Source organism: Nematolebias whitei, chromosome 16 (assembly GCF_014905685.2).
Source record: "Nematolebias whitei isolate Nwh7 chromosome 16, NemWhi1, whole genome shotgun sequence".
Lineage (NCBI taxonomy): Eukaryota > Metazoa > Chordata > Actinopteri > Cyprinodontiformes > Rivulidae > Nematolebias > Nematolebias whitei.
In genome coordinates, this window is record NC_056513.1 from 14,109,791 (window position 1) to 14,131,743 (window position 21,953).

Consider the following 21,953-nt stretch of genomic DNA (forward strand, 5'->3'; position numbering starts at 1 on the left):
ACAGCTCGAGCTAAATGTTAAAGTAAAATGCTAACTACAGGCAGCAAAACATTAGCTAAATTCTACAAGCAGCAAAAAGCTAGTACAAAGCTAAAAATAACCAAGAAGTAAGAAAAAAAGCTAAAAATAAATAAATAAAAAACTGCAGGAAGACAAAAACAGAGCAGTAGCTAAAGCAAATTTCATAGAGAATAAAATGTTTGAAGGAAATGATGAAATCCTGATGAAAATATTTTCAAAAGGTAAACATTTTGCAAAGTATAAAAGTTATGAAAACTAAAAGTCATATGCGTCTTTTGAATGAGCCAAACATTTTGATATAGGCACAGCTAAAATAGCATAAAGATTGCAAAAGTTGTTGAATCATCATTTAACAAACAAACTTCAGTAATGTTGAGCTGACGCAGTTCTCTTTAGTTAACCTAACAGATGTTTTTTGTATATTTTCTCAGCAAAAACACAGAGACAGATGGACATTAGTTTATTTATTTCACAATAATATAATTATCCACTGGTGCAAAAATACACACTATTCAGTCAAATCATTCATATAAAATCACAAATACAAAACTTTGCTCAAATTTCTGTCCTCAGAAAGACAGCTTAAATATTTAGACAATAAACAGCTGTTTTTATACTCTTCCTTTGAAGATTAATAAATAACAATTTAGTTAGCTCTGTCATTAAATTATATATCCATACAGCACCTTAACATATAGTAAACAGACAAATTAATATGTGATTTATAATTGGAAAAAAATAAATTAAACATCTGAGACAAAAATTAAAGAAGGAAATGAACTACTCCAGCATGTTCACATTTATAAATTACTCCGCAAACGACTACTTGGAGAGTTAAATCGATGCAAGCAAGTCCCTAAAGCACAATATTTATTGTTTATTAAAACATGACAAACTGACCGGCTGAAAAACGTTAAAAATTACAAATGTAGATGAAAGAAAAGAAACAGGCTGGAAGCATTTTAACGTTCTACATCATCTGTTAGACAAACTGCAAAGTTTACTGGTTTTCCAAACATACTGCAACGGTGAAATGCAGGTACGCACTCAATGTAAACAAAGCACTTTTCTCTGCATTCCGTACCCAACTAGTCTTCCTGTTAATACAACAATACATCAAACTGGACTTTTCCATCTTAAACTCTTTTACGTTTTATTTTTTTGAAAGTGTCACATCACTACAGCATAAGAAAAGCATTTAAACGTTTTAAACCAACCTTTTTAGGAAGTTTTCTGTACCAAGAAAATAAATTACATTGGTCAGAAAACTTATTTTGATTTCCCCAAAGATTCAAACAGGAGGTTTTAGTACAGCCTACTTTATACTTTATGAAGGATCAGGATGTGACAGAGTATGAACAGGTTGATTAACACAGACTAATATTAAAATACAGATTTTATTATATATTATCTTTATTAAGTTAAAAGATTAAGCTAATCATTTTGTTACCACTCCACATAGTAGAGATGAGTTATTGCACATTCAAGTGTCTTAAACGTGAAACATCAATTATACATTCACACCAACAGCAGAGATCCTCATTAATCAGTATATAAAGTATTTATATTCAGTACACACAAAAAAACACAAAATAAACTTGCAGCATTAGGACGGACATTTCAGTGTTACAGAGACGTCAACATCTGAGAGACAGAGCTGCTGTCCCCTGTCCCTCAGAGCAGCTTCTATTCAGCTTGTCTGCCCCCGACAACAAAAACAGCTGATTCTACGACTGTGAAGGTGTAGCTGCTGCAGCTTCTGTCCCCTCACGCTTAGAGTCTGCCGCTGAATCTTCTTTAAGAGGGAACATCCACGCCAGAGCGGCTCCGGCCGTGCCGTCGCCAGCCTGCCGTGAGAAACACAGGAAGATGGCCCAGACGAAGGCGCAGCAGCCGGTGAAGGTGGTTCGGATGTACAGGGGCATCAAGGCAAAGTTCAGGAACTGAGCAAAACACACATTACAGCACACACACACACACACACACACGCACGCACACACACACACACACACACACACACACACACAGAGATACGGGTCAATTACTCTGATTTGTTTAAAAGGTAGTTTGAGTATTTTGTGAGTAAATTAGAAAAGTTTAGAGTTGTGCTCGTTCATATTTGTGTGAACGTTTATGAAGCGTTCGCACTATTTTCATCCATTTTTCTTCTGTACGTTTTAAGGCGTAACTCTCGTCCCGCAGTTTTCAAGCTGTTTCAATCATGTACCAAAACGTTCAGCTCATTAGGAGAAGGGTGCTGTGAGTTTTGGGATTGGTGCAACTTTAGCTCTTTGAAATATTTAGCCTTTTCTGCCATTTTTGTTCTCATAGGAAATGAAATGAGCTCATTTTACATCCTTCAGATCTTTAGATGTGTTTACAACCTTTTACTGCTTCTTTCACATTTTGTTCTGCTTCAGCTTCTTTCCGCTTCCTTGTGCAAATTTAAACTATTTTCCAGCTACTTTCAGCTATTTTCAGCTGTTTTGTGCTTGTTTCAGGATCTTTATGCTAACTACAATATTTTTGTGTTTCTTCAAACATCTTTCTGCTAATTTCAGCTTGTTATGCTCCTTTTATCACATTTATGCTAGTTACATTTTTTTTCCGCTTTCAGCTGCTATTTACTGGTAGCTGTTTTTATGCTAATTTAAGCTTTTTTAGCTAGTTCCACTTTTTTCACTCATTTAATTTTTTTTTTTCAGCCTAATTCAGCAAAATTGTGCTCTCTCCACTACCTTCTGGTAATTTAAGCTTCTTTAATGCTTTTTAGCTATTTTTCAGCTTTTTTCTTTTTTCAGATAATTTCCACTTTTTTGTGCTCGTGTGCTTCTTTCATTCTAATTAGGCAAACGTGTTCTGTCTGCTTTATTTTGCTAGTTTAAGCTTGTTCTACCTTTTTAGCTACTTATTCAGCTAATTTCAGCTGTTTTCAGATAAATTCTTTTTTTGTGTGGTAATTCCTGTTATTTTCATTAAAAAAAAGTTAATTTCAGCTTTTTCTGCTATTTCAGGTATCTGTTCTATGCTAAATTGAGCTTTTTCTGTTAATTTCACTTTTTTTTTAGCTTATTTCAGCTCTTTCCAAGTCCTTCTGATAGTAAGACCCAAAGATGAAGACTTTCTACCGTGTGATTAATTACAAGTTCTGACCAGTTGAGTGACTGGTCAGAACTTTGTTGTGAGCTTGTGAGGGAGTACATCTCAACTGGGCAGCGTAGGGCCTCGTGGGCTCTATGAGCAGTTGGAAACAAATTTTCAAACGCTAAAAGTCACGTATGTCTCAGTCTGCGTTATAAAACAGTCTGGTCGCGTTAATGGAATGACAAATGGATACACTGACAGAAGAGTGGAGACGAGCAGAAAGAAATCTGTTTTGGTGTCTCCAATACTCTCTCATGACTCCAGCTTGAGTGGTGACAGCGGAGGTTCAAGACCATTAGAAGCAGGTGTGCATGGTTACCCGAAGGAAAAATTGCACAATAATCCAAGATCAGAAAACATATGCTATTTATTAATTTCCTTTGACCAATTCTCTGAGCAGGGCTGCGGGGAAGCAGGTGCCTAATTCCAGCCATGAACGAGTGGAGGGTTTACACCCCGGGCAGGCTGTCACAAACCACACCACAACAAACAAGGCCGACAGTCACTCCCTCGCTCACTGACTGACATAATCCGTCCTTTTTGTCTGTTTTCTTTGTGTTCATCTTGTCTTTATTTCATTTCCTGATCCTTGTGTTTGACTCTGTTCCTAGTGTGTGTCTCCCTCTTGTGGTGTATCACAGGTATTGCACCCTCATGTAATTAGATTCTGCCACCACCACTGTTGTCTCTCCCAGCTGTTTGTCATTCGTCTGTCATTAGTGTGTGTATGGTTCCTTGTTACCTGGGCATTGTCTCATGAACGCGCCATGTTCCTGTTCTGCACCACATCCTGGTTTTGTCTCCCTTAGTTTCCTCTCATGGTTAATGGAAGTTGTTGCTGCCACGTCAGCCCTTTTGTTTATTTTTATTAAATAACTTTTACTTTTCAACCCGAGTTCTTCGAGCGCTCCCTGCATTTTGGGTTCAACCACCACCAGATTGTTACACCGACGCTTTAGTTACCATTTAACCTTTAACCTACATGCAGGCTCCTCGCAGAAAGGCGGCAGCTGAGTGTTGAGCTCGCAACCTTCCTGCTGCGAGGCGCCACCGTCAGACGGAGTAAAAAACAGACTTGGCAGGACGACTTGCATGTCCCCATTCGTTTGTGGGAAAGTTGCCTTGTATGAAACCGATTCATGAGTGCATTAAATCGAATTGTACCAACTTATACACAACACTTTTGTAGCTAAAATTAATAATAATAATTTAAAAAAAAAACAGTTGAAGGCCCCTCTGAGCTTTAACACACAGGGTGTATTGAGCCATCCACTTGTGCATATTAACAAATGTGAACAGGGCCTGTCATGCATTTGTCTAACCATTTACTGAGAGGACCTTGGAGCTTTGATTCTCAGCACGTACAAGCAGCCCTACCCACAAACTGTTCAAACTTACCTGCATAAAAGGCCAGAACATTAGTCCTGTCTGAAACGAGAGGAAAAACACAAAGAGTAGTTATACTCAGAGGTAAACTACTTCATCAGCCAACATCCCTCAAAATATTTACAATAAACTCACTTTTACATGTTCAATAACTGTCTTTACTTTCAGGTGCAAGAAACTTTTTTATTTTGTTTTATTCTCAGTTCTTATTGTTAGAACAAGCAGCTGAGTTTAAACGCTCAGATTTTACGTTTTCGAGCCATTTTTGAGCCTAAACACCATAAAGACACCTAAATGTATTAAAATCAAGATATAAGGTTACATAAAGTTTAAAATGGGGTTATAGCGGTTAAAGTTCAATACGCCTGTATGATTAAAACTTTTTCTTTGATCAGTACGGAAAACACCATGTGGTTGATGAAACGTGAGTATCTTTGAAAACAACTGTGAGGTTTTGTAATGAAAAACTATAAGAAACGAAAAGTCACTAAAGTGCAAGATTTTGCTCCACTCACTCTGCTGTCCTCATGTTTGTTGACATATTTCTGCACAAGTAAAACCGTATAAAGGAACGTAAGCAAATGTCTTGAGTTAAAACCTTTTTGAAATGTGGAGTAACTGTGGAATAAACCAGCAAATGTTAGGATTTGTGAACAAGACGCTCCTCGTGCAGCTGTACAAACTGTTCTGTCACTCATCCATGACGTAGTGAGGTTAAAATAAATGGGCCAAAACAGAAAATATCCCAATGTTAATACTCAGCTCTGAATTAAAAAAACAATTAGCATGTTTCAACTACAAGTATGAACCTGATAAAATTCTTTATTTCCGAATCTCAGAACCTCCCACCTTGTACGTATTCAGGAATTTTTTCCTCCAGTCTTCCAAGATGTCCTCTTTACCCTCCAAGAAACTGACGCCTGGACGACACAAGAAATTTCACACATGAATCATTTACAGGTACGGTCAGGCAACTTTGCTTCAGTCCCAGAAATGACTTTAAAACCCTTCAGTAATGCTGCGTTTTCTACATTTTTATCATTTACATGGAAACTTAAAGACTATCTCGTGAAAAATCAACGTTATGAATTAGGATTTCATATCAGAGCTTTAGATTGCACTAAAAGTGTTAAGTCTTGCTTTTATTTTTCCAGATAAATATATATATATATATATATATATATATATATATAAAGCATAGGTGTGTATCCGTACATGTTCTTTATTCTGACAGTGTAGAACATTCTGCAAGAGTTTTTTTTTTTTTTTATGTGTCGTGCTGCATGACTTGAGTCCTCTGCTGTCTTCCAAGCCCGTCTCGTGACTCTGAACTGTGCAGATCCTTCATCGGATGTTGGTGTTTTCCAGTCCGTTTGCTGCTCAGCTTGATGATGCAATCAAGTTGCTGTTTAGTGTGGGCAGAGGAGCCAGGGTGAAACACCGAGGCGGTCAGGACCTGCTGCTGCTCTGTACGACTAGATACACACTTTAGTGGAGATGTTTAGCTTTTTAAACACCCTAGTGCATACATCCTCCTGTGAGTCTTCTTGCTGAACCTTGTCAGTGTTCTGCTCACACTGGGGCGGCTGTGGCTGAGTGGTTAGGACAGTCGTCCTCCGATGCAAGAGTTGGGGGTTTGATTCCACCAGAAGTCACATGCCAAACTGAAATACAGTTTCTGGAGGCTGTCTCATCGTTGTTGGCTATGGAGCCCAGGGTGATGACATCATCATTGTATTTTGTAAGCTTTGCAGTGGGGTCAATAGAGCAAAGATCATTGGTGTAGAGCAAACAGATATGGGGAGAGTACACACACCTCACCTGTTCAGACCTGCAGGTGAGAACGTCTGTAATCAGTTCACAGATGGCAGGAGGGACCTGTAGTTGTTCAAGCTTTGTCCACAGATGGAACGGGATATTACAGAACTCAAATCTGGAAGAGAGTACTGCAGTTTGTCTTCGTGCTGCAGAGGAGAACGAAGGCTGAGACTCACAGCGCCGCGCTCACGGAGCGGTTTGACCAGTAATGGGTCCAGCTGGTGGTCAGTGGTGGTTCTGAGGAAGGATTAAATCAGTTTTTCCAAACACTTTATGAATACCGACGTACGGACTATAGGTTGGCAGTCATTCATACCGTGGCCCTAAGGTGTAAATGAACAACATTTGAAAAAACAGAATTACGCTAAGCCAAAGCGGAAGTGGCCGGATTCACATTAGAAAAAAATGGAATTACATTTGAAAAAAATGGAATTACATTAAGCCAAAGCAGAAGTGGCCGAAGTGGAAATGGCCCGAATCACATTAATAATAATAATAATAATAATGAATTTAATTTGTAACACACTTTTCATTAACAAAAATCTCAAAGTGCTACAGAGTGCAACTAAAATCAATGATAAAATCAGCTAAAATCTGTGATAAAATCAACTAAAATCAATGATAAAATCAACTAAAATCAATGATTAAATCAACTAAAATCAATGATAAAATCAACTAAAATCAACTAAAATCAACGATAAAATCAACTAAAATCAACAATAAAATCAACTAAAATCAATGATAAAATCAGCTAAAATCTGTGATAAAATCAACTAAAATCAACGATAAAATCAACTAAAATAATGATAAAATCAACTAAAATAATGATAAAATCAACTAAAATCAATGATACAATCAACTAAAATCAATGATACAATCATGTGGAGGCAGAATAGGCTTGCTTAATAAGAAAAGTCTTTAAGCCTTTTTTAAAGTCAGTCAATGATTGTGGAGCTCTCAGATAGTCAGGGAGGGAGTTCCAGAGGCGGGGGGCAGCCACACAGAATGCCCGATCTCCCATGATCCTTAATTTAGTTTGTGGAAGGTGGAGGAGATGACTGTTCTGTGATCGTAGGGACCGGGTGGATGAATATGGAGCAAGAAGGTCCTTCAGATAATCTGGTGAATTTCTGTATAAACAGTGATGAGAGCAATTTTGTATTGAATTCTGTAGGTGACAGGAAGCCAATGGAGATTATGGAGAATGGGTGTAACATGTTCAAATTTACGAGCTCTCAATAAAATCCTGGCTGCATTGTTTTGAATATATTGAAGCTTCTGAAGGTTTTTGCCAGAGATTCCAGTAAACAGGGAGTTGCAGTAGTCGAGCCTGGAGGAGACAAAAGCATGAACGAGTTTCTCTGCATCAGCAAAAGTGAGAGATAGATGAAGTTTGGAGATATTTCGAAGATGGAAGAAACAGGTTTTAAACAGATGCTTAATGTGATTTTCAAATGTAAGATGAGAGTCCATTTTTATTCCAAGATTTGTAACAGAGGTGGAGAGGGGGATGTCTTGTCCAGAAAAGGAAATAGTCGTTATAGATGAGGTTTGAACCTGGTGAGGGGTGCCAATCAGTATGGCCTCTGTTTTGGAGCAGTTTAACTGAAGAAAGTTCTGATTCATCCATGCCCTTATCTCCTCCAGACAGGTAGAGAGGGCAGCGAGTGAAGATGGAGATGACAGTGGTGAAGATGATGCTCCAGTCCTGATGTAAAACTGTGTATTGTTGGCATAACAGTGAAAAGAAATGTTGTACTGATTAATAATTTGACCTAAAGGTAACATGTAAAGGGAAAATAGCAGGGGCCCTAAAACTGAGGGACACCACAGGAGACACACATTAGAAAAAACAGAATTACATTAAGCCAAACAGGAAGGTTTTTATTTTTTTAACTTTATTAACAGCATAAAACCACACAATATACACACAACAGAGATACAGTTAGCAGACTATCCTTTTCACTGTATCCCCATTGTGTGTGTACTGTATATTGTTCTGTTGTTCAGTTTTCTGCTGTTAATAAAGTAAAAATAAAAATACAAAAATTCCTGTTTGGCTCAATGTAATTCCGTTTTTTTTTCAAATGTGATTCCGTTTTTTCAAATGTTGTTCATTTACACCTTAGGGCCACCGTACATTCAGACTAAATCATGACTTTGGCTCAGTGCCGAGGGTAAAGGTGGAGGAGGGGAGCAGAGAGGAAAAGCATCCGTCAGACTTATCACATATATGATAGAGCTGATTAGAGGGTGGGGCAGCGGAGGTGTGTATACCTTTGCGGATCAAGGTATTGAGAGTGGAGGCTGATTCAATCTTAACTCCAAACTCGTGCTTTGCAGATTTGATGACCTTCTTCAGCTGCTGTCTTGCTAACCTCTGAGTCCATATTGCCCTCCAGCTCTTTAAGTTTGGTGGTAACAATAAGCTAGCACAGGTACACTGAGTAAGAGTGTGACAACAGACAGTGAAGAGGAAATTGCTAAAAGCGTGCAAGTGATTCTCTCACTGAACTTTTAAAAGATGCAAACAGGATGAAACAGTGAGTTTTAGTTCGTTGCAAGTGGCTCGGATCATTAGCAGCAGAAAACTGAAACGATGAAAAGCCGAAGGAAGTGCGTGCTGAAGGGATGTTGTGTGCTGGTGCATCGTTACGCCAGCTGATGTTGATGTAAAAACACCGCCCCGCTCCTCTGGTTTTCCCCTCGCCTCCTGCGTATCTCGATCTGACTCCATCAGCTAATACCCTTGGAGCTCCACCATCGTGTTGTCGGTTCCATCGTGTAGCCAAGTTTTACAGAAGAACAGGGCAGAAGGTCTCTGGAGTACTTGGACCGCAGTAACAGATCAATCCAATCTAATTTGTTGCACAGCAATCTCACACCGAACATGCTTATTGTAGGTAGCACCACACGATGTCCTCCGTCCACTCCACTTTACAAGACTCTTTTACCTCTGGTTGTTGTCGTCCTGATGAGGACACTCAGATCTATCTATATACACCAGCAAGACGACAGCCGCTAATTTTCTTCAAAGGACAAAAAAAATCCAGAAAAAAAAAACAAAGCATTGATTTCCTGATGGTTAAAAAGTCTATACCGATCATAACAGCAACACATTGAGGATAAAAGTGCAACAAGTAGTTTATAGTCATAGAAAATGCATAAAAACTGAAAGATTGAACGTACAATGGGAAAAAACAAACACTGCTGCCTGCTCTGATGGGCTGCACCGAAAAAAGCCTCACACCATCAAAAGGCATGTTACTGTAGCAATAATTTATTTAGCTCTCGTTAAAGTGGGGCACCAGCTGGTCAGTGTATCTGTTACTAGTTACTTGTTACATGTTATAGTTACTAGTTATGCACTGTTAACGCTTGTTATTCAAAATCTTACTTCTAACCTACAAAGCTCTCAACAACCTAGCTCCATCTTATATTGCAGATCTTATTGTTCCATACTTTCCCAACAGAGCACTTCGCTCTCAGACTCCAGGTTTACTCGTGGTTCCTAGAGTTTCCACAAGTAGAATGGGAGGAAGATCTTTCAGTTCTCAGGCTCCTCTCTTGTGGAACCAACTTTTAGATTTTGTCCGTGAGGCTGACACGTTGTCTACTTTTAATATTGAGCTTAAGTTTATCCTTTGTTATAAATCCTATAGTTAGGGTTGGCTTGGGTTTCCCTAGTTATGCTGCTATAGGTTTATACTGCTTGAGGACAACTTGACCACATTGAAAGTTTTGAATCCATTATTTAATATAGTGTCATACATAATTAAACAATTTAATAAACCCTTTCATACCTTTGCCAGTCTTACTGCCGTGATGCGTTCACTGACCTGTGTAAAAGACGCTGGTAGCCAGGGGCGCCGCCGTCGTCTGGTCCAGGAACAGCTTCTTCATCACCATCCTGACGGAGTTTCCGGGAAATCTGCGCTCCAGAAAACGCATCCAGAAGAAACTGAAGTTGCCGTGGAAACTGAAGGCGACCACAGCGATGTTCCTCGTCTGTTTCCAGTCCATTTCGTCCCGCATTAAAAACCACTGGTGGACCAGGTCTCCACCGGCGAACAGGGAGCCGTACAGTGAGACGTTCGCGACCCACGGGAAACGACGGACGTGTTTCAGAAACGCCTGAAGCATAATTTTATCCGCGGGTAAAAACTAACATCAACCAGGGTACAATGTGTTATTTTTGGTCGGCTGTGATTCTCTCTTTATCTGAAGGACTTAGCATGACTAAAGGAACACTGTACATTTACTCCCATATCTAAAAAAAACAAAACAAAAAAACACTTCGATACAAAATAAATAAATAACATATATTTCCAAATGACTAAATGCTATAAGGTACTATAATTTAACACAAGATGCCCTTCTTGGTTGTCAAACTCATTCAGCACACTGCACGAGCAGCGGTCCACCTGTCCAGGTTAGTTTTTTTTTTTTTCTGCGTACTTACGTAATAATATTTTTACGTAAAAAATGAAAGTGGGCGGAGCCGAGCGGTTCACCTGAAGTGACTGTGTTGGAAATACTGCAGCCACAAAGTTACTTTTATTCAAGATTGACCCGCTTGGTTCACATAAAAAAGTCAATGTTTTTAATAAGTAAAGAAGTTTTGTTTCAAATTTGTAAAACTAATACTGGCAAGTGGAGTGTATTTTATTATTTTTTTTTATCTTTACAGGTCTCTGTTGTAAATGAGTCCTCGTGACACAATGAAACTGTTTAAATAAAGGTTGAATGAATCTGATTCAGAATATCATTTGTACTAAAAGAAAAGCTTCTGTTTTCCTCTTAATTGTATTAGTTGTCACATGACAAAGTGATGGCATTTTGTGTCAAATGATGTAAAGGGGCCCAGAGTGGGGCAAATGAGGGTGGAGGCAGGTGTGGGTGTTTCACATTTTCCACCAACATTTTGATGTTGTCAGTCTGGGGAGTTGAACCTGCAGCCTTCCGATCACAGGCCTACCTTCTCTAACCTCTGCACCACCATTCCCTCACTTTTGTGTAACATATATTTTAAGGAAAAATAATTTTGGACAGAGTTTTAACTTAAAACCCATTGAGAAGCGTATTTAGCTTTACATTTGTTCAGAGATGGAATCTCATCTAAAATCTGTGCCATCATGTAATACTCTTCATCAGGAATGGTGGCGCAGAAGTTAGAGAAGGTGGGCCTGTGATCGGAAAATCGCCGGTTCAACTCCCGGTACTGACAACATCAAAATGTGCGTGGGAAAGGTGAAATATCCACACCTGCATCCACCCTCATTTGACCCATTCTGGACCCTTGAGCAAGGCTCTTAAGCTCCCCCAGGTGCCCTAGATGGCAGCGCTCTGCTCCACACAGAGGGCTATGGAAGCTAGGTGGTCTGTGGTTGCGTCAGGAAGGGCATCTGGCATAAAAATAATTGCCAAGTCTTTCGTGCGACTTAGTTCGCTGTGGCGACCCCTGAAGAAGGGAGCAGCCGAAAAAAGTTATATACAGTACTTTATCGGAATGTCTGGTTCCCCAACAGTTTTACGTAGGAATCCCACAGGCTAATGGCAACCACGATGAGGTAGCAACCAAGTACAGAGATTAAGGCAGATCCTGAAGAGCCAGTTGAATGGCAATAAAGTATGAGCCATTGACACATTTACCAGTGATCAGATACCCAGCTGGTATATTAGTCTGGCCAAAGGAGGAGATAGAAACCACAGACATCAAGAATTGAAAGCTCCTCACAATGCATGGAGGGGTTTCACCGTGACCATACACTGAGAGAAAGGAGAGAGGCGACTTGTGAGCATCCAAGCTACAGGACAAGCAACTCAAATCCTGGAGTACGTCAGGAAGATAATGATGAACTGTTAGGGAATTGGCTAAGGCAGCAGAAACCCAATGTAGAAGATGAGCAGAAACAAGAGGAGCCATCATGGAAAGATAAGCCCCTGCATGGCATGTACCATTGGCAGAGTGAGGAAGTGGCTGATATCAACAACTCCTACTTGTGGTTTGAGAGGGTTGGACTGAAGGACAGCACAGAGCATGAGAGTCTGGAGTCTGTTGTACCAGACAGGTCTCAAGGTACTGGTTAAGACAGTCCAGCACAAACACAGCAGGGTGTAAGATCCAAGCAGGCAAAACATGTGGAACATCACACCCAAGTGGCTGTAACAGTGTACAGGAACATCAACCAAGTATAGATTGGAAGTCCCACAGTCAAAGTGGGAAATGCCACCAAGGGTGGTGGAGAATGGCAGGGCTAAGATACTGTGCGTTCCAGATCAAGACTGACAAACAGGTGATGAGACCAACCGGACATTGTGGTGGTCGACAAGAAGGAGAAATACCAAGATTCTGAAAGAGGGGATAGAGAAGTAGTGGAAAGTCAACGTTTTGGTGGTGCCAGTGGTCAACTTGATGCTGTGACCCCCAAACTGGCAGAGTGGCTCCAGCAGATCCACCTCAGAGATCTCTGTCCAGAAGAGAGCAGTCTTATGAAAAGCTATAGGAAATCTTTGGCGTGCTTATCTTATTATTTAGCTAAAGTTTTTCTAACTTTAGCTTTTTATTTATTTACTTGGTTGTCTTTTTGGGAGGTGGTGCAGAGGTTAGAGAAGGCAAGCCTGTGATCGAGGGGTCGTTGGTTCAAATCCCCCTGGTCGCATTATCAGAACGTGGGTGGGAAAGGTGAAGCACCCACACTTCTCCACCCACACTTGCTCCACTCTGGGCCCTTGAGCAAGGTTCTCAACTCCCCCGGGCGCCCTCAATGACAGCCCGCTGCTCCACAGAGGGCTGTGGTAGCTCGGCATCAAAGGGCTTCCAGCTTAAAAACAATTGCCAATTATTTCATGTGAATTCACTCGATGTGGCAGTTCTGAAGAAGGTAACAGCCAAAAGAAGCAGTAGCTTTTAGCTGTGGCTTTGCTAACTTTAGTTTCTGTTCTGCTTAACTTTAACAATTCAGTTTCAGGTTGAGTATTCACCCTGCATTTTCTTACAAATACTAGTTTTTCTAGCAGAGCTGGTATTACAGCAAACAGCTCCTTTAAACTCCATACGTTTGTGACATTGAAAACAGAATCGCCTCCAACCTTCGACCATTTGCATTTATTTTGCAACAAGGTATATGCTTAAAGCACATTACCACCTCTCAAATAATACAACTTATATTAAAAAAAAGGTCATATATTTAGATTATAACTAGTTTAGAATAATCAAAACTGGTAAAACTGAATTTCATTGCCATCAACACGGATTTACATAACTCCTAATATAAGAATGATCTGCACATGTGCATCGTCTGAAACGAAGACATTTATTGTTACATGTACAGCAGCACGTGAAGAAGGACATAAATTGTATGCAACATTTTATAAGGTGCATTTAGGCAGAAAAAAACAAACATTTTTACAATTTCAGACATTTGTAATGTTTTAAACAAAGTGCCAGGAAAATATTACCGTTATATTGTTTCCACACCCAATTGACCACCCACAGGTATTTCTTACCTGGTCAAACTACGTGTCTGGTTTTTAAGGCCTTTAAAATTCTTGAATAAACATCAAAAGCACAATTTTTAGTTCGACCTTCAAAATAATAAAAGCCTAAAGGCTGCAGTCACTGACTCTTTGAATCTCTGTACTGTATGGTTCTGTCTAATTTACTGGTATAATACCAAAGTCATATTTGCCTACCGTCTTTTTTTTTTTTTTTTTTAAAGTCTGATTTTTTTTTTGGCACCAGAGTTGCTCACAATCAGAGGTCAAGTAATTTTTTTTTACACTGAACCTCCACTTTGGACATGTTTAAGTAGCCACTGTTTAAAACCAAAGAAAAAGATAAGTTTGACGTAAAATAAGAAAAGTGTTTCACACAGTTCATTATAATTCAAAACAAACCGCCCCCCCACCACCACCACCACCAATGTACAGCAACGCAGCAGGCGGTGTAAGGTGCAGACTTATTAACTTATAGGGGTGGAAATAACCGTTTTAAATCACAAATAAGATTTTGACAGAACCAGAACAGGATCACAGTGAACGTATACTGACGGTGGATGTGAGGGTCACAGTGTTTCCTTTCAGCTGAGAGGCAGAAACGATGAGAGGAATCAGTGAAAGTGAAGTCTATGGCTGGACGAGCCTCTCCCAGTCCCCGTTCTGGTTCCTGTGGTAGAGCTGCGGCTGACCATCTGGAAACAGGATGTCAGAGTACGGGTGCGCCAAAATGAACCGGATGGTGGACTTTATGTGCTGGACAAAATGTGGCGGCTCAGCCATCGGAGAGGTGGACAGGTACTAAAAATAATATTAAACAGAAATGAAAAGATGCCGGAGTTAAAGTCTGTTTTATGTCACATAGCGATTTAATAAACAAACGGGACATCGTCTTCAGGGTAAACACTTCCCAAACTAGAAACATTACCTTTAAAATGGTGTCATCGTCCTGTGACAACCAGAAGGCAATATCCATATTAGGGGACCACAAGCACGGGCCAAGTTTAACAAGTCCACGGCTCGAGTCATATATGTCAACCATCTGCGCAAAACAAGAATCATTTTAATAAAAGTCGCAGCATTCAGTTCTGTCCCCTGAAAATGTGCCTGCAAATGTCTGAACATTCACATCGTTATATGCTAAATTACATCCAGGGCTTAAACGGTAACAAAACCATCACCTGAGAACGTTTGGTCCAATCGGTTAATACAAAAATATTAAAATGGTCACAGATTTACCAACAAAACTACAGTAATATGAAGTAGTTTCCACGCAAACATGCTCTAAACGAGCCTTAATCAGAAAAAGTTATAACAAGTTATTATTTTAACCTTAACTTTTATTTCAATACAGAGCGCAATCACTTATTTTTGCCTTTATTTTTTTAAAAAGCGTAAAAAAAAAATGCACACGAGTAAATCACTGAACTGATTAAAACAATGTTCCTTAAAGAAAAACACAAATAAATTTGAAATGTTGACCTTTCACAATAAATATATTATGTCTTAAGGGCAAAAGCTTAAAAACAGCTCCTATCAGCTCCTTTAAACTTCATACGTTTGTGACACTGCAAACAGAATCGCCTCCAACCTTCAACCATTTACATTTATTTTGTAACAAGTTTCACACAATGCTTAAAGCATCTTGTTTCAGGATCCAAGAAAGTAAAAGTCAATAAAAATAAAAATCATTTTCCACACCATCCCAACTTTCAATGAAATCTCACGCAACAGAAAATCTTTATTAGACAGAGTACCTTTCCTCCAGTGAAGGTCCTTGCTGATCGCAGCTCCTCTGCAGGTCCTTTATGAGGGAAGGAGGCAGGAAACACTTCGCCCGTTTTAACATTTATGCCTGAATAAAACCAAACAATCAACTAAAATGTTACAAATACCACAGCAGCGCAGCAGATTAAACCTCTGTGGCACAACTGCAACTCACCTATTCCATAAATAATTGGCCTTTGAATTCCATTTTCAACAATGCTGTTCATCTCTACGAGACAAGCTTCATTAGGTGAAGGTTTACTGTGTAAATAATATAAACGCATTAAGGATGGTTTAAAAAAAAAATACCCGTGACGCAACAAGTTTCCAGATGAATTTCCTCCTTCTGTTTCTGGAACGCTGCTGCAAAGGTAGAAAAAGACAGATTTAAATAAGACAAAGCTCAGATTCTGTTCAGGAAAAGTAAAAAAAAAAAAGTCACTTTGACTGATTTTTACCCAGTATGTTAAGGCTGAGTTTACGAGACGTTTCAGCGTCATCGTTAAATCCTCCGACGAGATGGAGCTCAAACCTGCACATAGGAAAGGAAGAGCAACAAGAGCATATCCATAAATGAGACTTGAAATTACTAAAAAACATCAATTTTCTTAATACGCTTCTCCTTTTCTCAAGTCCATCACTAAGACACAGAGACACGAGACAAACAACACTCTCATTCACACCTAGGGACGATGTAGAGTCACCAATCAGCCCAACGTGCATGTTTTTGGCTTGTGGGAGGAAACGGGAGTACAGTAGTCCCTCGCTACTTCGTGGTTCGTTTTTTCATGGACTCACTCTATCGCTGTTTTTCAAAGTAAGATTGGACATGACACACAAGTGGCTGATTGATGGATGAGCCGCGCCATCGGCATGGATTTTTTTACTTTAAAATAAATTATTTTAAATTATTTAGCACCTGCTGCACCTTTGTGCAGCCCACAGCTGCAGGAGAAGCTTCTTCATGCAGCTGTCAGATCTCCGCTCTGCAGCAGAGAAGTGGGCGTGGCCAAGAGCGCTGGCAGAGTGCAGAGTGCAGCTGGAGGCAGTGAGATGAAATCATGACATTCTGTGCTCTTTTAGAGTGTTTGGAGTTTAGAAACATTGTTTAGAACATTGCAAGAGTGTGGGAAGGGTTTAAAACACTATATATATATAGATATATATCTATATATATATATATATAGATATATATATATATAAATAAACTAATACTGTATTTTTCAGCCTACAAGTCACTTTTTTTGCATAATTTACGTCCTACAACTTATAGGCCGAAGCGACATAAAATTGAACAGTACCATTTCAGCCACTAGATGGCAGCAGAGTAGTAGTACCTGTATGGCATGCCGTTGTATCATGTAATAGGTAAACGTGGCTATATTCAAAAAAGTTCAAAACAAAAACAACTGGACTTTATTGGTTATACTTTATACTTTATTGTTTTTGTCTTTAACTTTTTGAATTTACCATGTCCTGGATGACTGAGAATCTTCGCCAGCTATTAATGACACAATCGGCTTGCCATATTCCCCAACTTTCGTTCTGCTCGCTGCTCGGAGCAAGTCAAACCAGCTGCACAGCGCCATCAAAATGCAGCTAATTTGACCATTAAAGTGCATTTATTAAGTAAAAGTTCAACTGAGACACACCTTTGCTATAATTTCAAGCAAACAAATAATTGTTTTAGGTGCTTTTCTTGTTAAATTTCGAAGAAACGAGCAGCGTTCCTCTTTTTTTTCCCCTCCCTCTGCGCTCTCCCGGAGCACCGAGGCAGCGAATACAGCTGATTTGACAAAGTCTTTTTATTAAGCAAACGTTAGCCTGAGACATAGCTTTACTATAATTTCGAGAAAACAAATAATTGGTTTAAAAGTGTTAATCTTGTTAAATTCTTGTTCAAGTCCTCCTGTGCACGCTCCGACAGTTGCCATTTGGCAGCCCATCGATTTTTGCCACAACACCGGCCCACATTACCGGGTTGTCAGTGGCGACGCGTAACAAACGCGACGTGTCAGCGGTGATGTATAATAGATGTGACGTATACGGCGAAGCGACGTGTATGGATTTTCCCACTTTTTTAGCCATATTTGGACTAATGCAACTTATAGGGCGGTGCGACGGGTACGGTGGAAAATATGGTACTTACTACTTGTACGACAATTCCTACTTCACAGTTTTGCACTTATTGCAGGGCTTCAGGGTATGGATCCCCCGTGATAAACAAAGGACTGCTGTACCCAGAGAAAACTCAAACCTTCTGCAACCTTCTCATAGGGAGGCGACCGCTCTAGCCATTGTGCTGCCCTATAATTAAAAAATAAAACTTTTAAAACTTTTAAATGCATGTCTGTGTCATACCTGCCCTCCTTACCAACTTTACTCAGCGACGCAACAGTTTTCACAACGAGCAGAACCTCGGACCAGGTGCTGGATCCGTCACAGTGAGCAAGGCAAGCGGCTCCACTACCTAAAAAATAAATACCGTAAATAATTAAATCATGGCAGGCACAGCTCATTTATATGGAACAATGAGATACTCAAAATTAAATAAATAAATTAAGCATTATGAAATAAGAAAAACTGGCTTATTTATTTCATAAATGTGTTTTTCAAGGCTTATTTATTTCATAATGCCACTTTTCAGCAGAATGACTTCAGCTGTCAATCAATGTCAGTGGATTGGATCCTAGTGGATCAACCAATTTGTCGTCGACATTCAAAACCAGCTGCTCACATGATCAAGGAGGACCATCAGCCTAACGATAGATCATTAGCACCCTGATGGCTACTTGCTATTCACAGGGGTCTGAGTAATACTAGAAATAACAGCAGATGTGAAGGATCAGCCAGTGGGTGTGAAGGTCCAACCCACTGATGTTGATTGACAGCTGAAGTCATTCTCCTGAAAAGAGTCATTATGAAATAAATAATTGAAAAACACAATGATGAAATAAACAAGCCAATTGTTCTTATTTCATAATGCTTTATTTATTTCATTTTGAGCATGTCGGTGTTCCATACATTTACTTCTACATAATTGTAAACTAAAAACACAGCATGCGTTTGGTGGAGGGACTGTCACCGGTGTGTCGTAGGATGACCACATGGCAGGTGGTAGCGTCATCCGATCCGAGGACTGAAACACTGTCTGAAAGAGATTAAACAAAGCAAGAGGCTGTTATAGATCAAATAATTCAGACAAGGTAACAAATGTTTCACTGAGTCGCATTCAGAACAGGGCGACAAAAGCTGTTTCGATGTTATGTAGTGATGCTGGCTAACGCTGTGAAGAAAATGCATGACTCATTTGTTTCCTTGGTACTTGTGACATCATTGAGTCTTTCTACTGGGAGGCCTGCCCCATAGCTCACACGAGGAAGCCTTTGGAGGTGGAGCATAATAAAACAAATCTTTTAGCTGGGTAGTTGTGAAGCTTTAATTTAATTAACGATAAACGTGCTGCATAGAAAGCTCTCATGACAGATAACAGGTCTAAAATCCATCGAGATGATAACTAACAATGGACAAAGACTGCTTATCTTTATTTCAAAAGTATCCTCCAATAAATTAAATCAAACTGCTGCTGAGGTGATGTATTGTAGTGGGTAGGCTACAATGTGGGTGGGCAATGAAATGATATGCAAGGCCAAGAATATAGTTTTGCAACTGTGCACACAAATGTAGGCTGTGATTTTCAGAACTGGCCACTCAAAACACAGACACATGGCTCGCTGGCTGCAAACACTCGAGAGTTCAGAGAGACTGCAACAAAAAAAAATTGTCTTTTTGAGTCACCAACAGTGAGATACTACCTACAGATATGTAGTTTTACTACATCCAGGATTTTATTTTTCATCATATTTGGATTAAATGTAGACAAACAAACTACTAGGTTAGGTTAAGAGCTGCATCGTAGTTTGGATTAAAACTTACATTTTTAATATAGTTGTTTTTAAAATGTGAACTTTGAGTCAGAAAGACTTTTAGTCAAAAATACATTTGTCAGAAACTTCAGTAAAGTATATATTTCCACTTACTTCTAATTCTGGGTAACAAAAATAAAACAAAACATTCCTCAAATCTAAAGTTTGGTTGAACTTTTCGAAGCAATTCATCAACAGAGAACCCACTGGGCTCCAAACCTTGTGAGTTTAAAACTTTATTATGCAGGTTACATTTTCCCAGTAAGTCATAAGAACTGGGTGGTTAAATAAAAGCCCATGAATGGACAGCAATCATGTAAATGTAGGGAAATGTTTTGTAGCGGTGCTCACCGTCTGCTGGTGTTGTTGCTGCAAGCTCTCGTTGCTGAACGTACAGGAGGCACTTTGGGTCCACGTTAACAAGAGGCCTGGAGCGAAATGCTCTCGCATTTTCCTGTAAAAGGAAGGATGTATACAAATGTAAAAGTCTTTAATGTGACTGAGGTATGTCACTGTGCAAAAGTTTCAAACAAGTCCTAATTTTGTCAAACCCTTGGTTTCAAGGAGGAAGATTTTCTTGTGCTTTTTATTAATAGTTCCTAGAAAGTTTTTCTTTGTAATTTGACTTTCTTTTTAAACTAAATTCCACAATTTTACAGCATATTGTTCAACGTGTTCATTGAAAAAATTTTAGAAAGAACACAAACGGAAGACAAAATAGGAAGACTCAGGTCTTTAAAATGCTTTACACCGGATGAAATGTCTGAAAGTTGTATCTTTGACAAACAGAAAAAGGTCCAGTAAAGACCTGAAGCAGGACCTGAGAGATCCACCATTCTGCAGTTGATCATCTTGTATGGCATGTTTGAGATAGATTAATCTTATTGGAGCTAAATACCATTATATGTGCTAAACTATGTCTTCTTTCATCTTTAGCAACAACAACAACAAAAAAAATCTAATAAAAACTTGAACTAATTCTGATGACCTGTGAGTAACAAAGTTTGGAAAGATACTAAATTAAATGTGTTGTTTGTTTTTTTTGCCACTTTGTTGAAATGGTGTTAAATCCTAGAGTCCGTGAACCTTTTCAGGCTTGAATGAGACATAGGTCTGAGATAAGTAGCCTAACATTTATTCCTCTGAGTAATGGTCAGGCTCAGCTACTTGAAAATGAGTGAAACGTCAGCCAAAGTCCAAATGAAAACTTAAAAACATCTTCATAGCACTTGGAGAATTATTGCACAAGAGAACTTCAAAAGATTTAAAAAAGTCTAGCTGCTTGAAGAGCATAAAGGAACTAGAAAATCTGCATTTTTCTGTGAAAACGCAGTGTAGGGCAAGCTAAAGGCTAAAGTAGCAAAATGGTAGCTAGATGCTAAAAGTAGTAAAAGATTAGCAAAAAGTCCAAATGAGCAAAACACTAGTGAAAAGCAGCAAAAAGTGGGTAACATCTGAAAGTAGTAAAAGACTAGCTAAAGACTGAAGTAGCAAAAATCTTTTTATTTAGATAAATTAATGGCTAAAACAGTATGCAGAAGTGGTTTAGAGTGCAAAAAAATGTAAATAAAATAAAGAAAAAACAAAACAAAAAACAAGAAAACAATCATTTGATTTAATAACGTAGATATTAAGTCAGCATTCACACAATTAGACAAAAGTTTTGCACACACAACTTGTTCTAATTAGCTTGCATCATGTGTACTTAATATTTAACTAAGTCTCAGGTAGTGACAAATTATGCTTTTAATACCAACTGAATTAGTGTTTTGATGATTGCACAAAGAACAGTAACGTGATCCAATTTGTTTTAGATGCAAACGAAGCGATAGATAGATCGAGTTTTAAGCGAAACGTTCACAAGTTAACTGGCGAGGTGAAATGAAGTATTTTTGAACAGAATGAAGCCCCACATTCACCAACCTGTAAATGTGGATAATTTTCGAATAATTCCGCTGTCGATCTTAGCCGATCAAGCTCCTTACTCTGAATTAACAAAGGCATCTCCTTGTGCTACATCTACCATAAATTAGCTTGTTTACATGCTATAACTTCAGAATGCCTTCTATTCACTTTCTCCGGCAGTCAACTATTGACTTGAATTTCCGGGAGGAGGACCGTTGTCTTCTTCTTCTTCTTCTTCGTTTAGCCACTTGACGCAGCGATACGGCGCATTATCGCCCCCTATCGCAGTCATGATTTACATTCTTGTAATTCTTTTAGTCCTTTTTCTTGTTTACCAAAGCAAAATGAAGACACGTTTCCAGACGAGCCTCTTTACATTTAACTATGGTTTAATTTTAAAGTTTAAAGCTTATGTTTTCTCCCGTAAATGACATTATTTTCGAGAAAGCTCGAAGCGCGAACGTTTACGTATTCACCATACTGTTTTAA

At 39.0% G+C, this 21,953-nt stretch overlaps 2 protein-coding genes across 2 annotated transcripts; both read right to left on the reverse strand.

Annotated features, from left to right (window-relative positions):
• Nucleotides 1-1,748: 1,748 nt before the first annotated feature.
• LOC119423110 (mpv17-like protein) lies at nucleotides 1,749-10,540 on the reverse strand. Its single transcript, XM_037690521.1, is given in 5 exon segments — nucleotides 1,749-1,964; nucleotides 4,564-4,593; nucleotides 5,401-5,471; nucleotides 10,209-10,522; nucleotides 10,524-10,540. Coding segments are annotated over 5 exon segments (648 nt in total).
• A 3,726-nt stretch (nucleotides 10,541-14,266) lies between these two features.
• ntan1 (N-terminal asparagine amidase) lies at nucleotides 14,267-21,647 on the reverse strand. Its single transcript, XM_037690281.1, has 10 exons — nucleotides 21,483-21,647; nucleotides 19,911-20,013; nucleotides 18,719-18,784; nucleotides 17,995-18,103; nucleotides 16,092-16,165; nucleotides 15,943-15,996; nucleotides 15,809-15,862; nucleotides 15,624-15,721; nucleotides 14,795-14,908; nucleotides 14,267-14,667 (listed from the first exon to the last, which is right to left on the reverse strand). The coding sequence occupies exons 1-10, from the start codon at nucleotides 21,561-21,563 to the stop codon at nucleotides 14,497-14,499; spliced, it is 924 nt and encodes a 307-aa protein (XP_037546209.1). The 5' UTR covers nucleotides 21,564-21,647; the 3' UTR covers nucleotides 14,267-14,496.
• Between the last annotated feature and the right edge of the window lie 306 nt (nucleotides 21,648-21,953).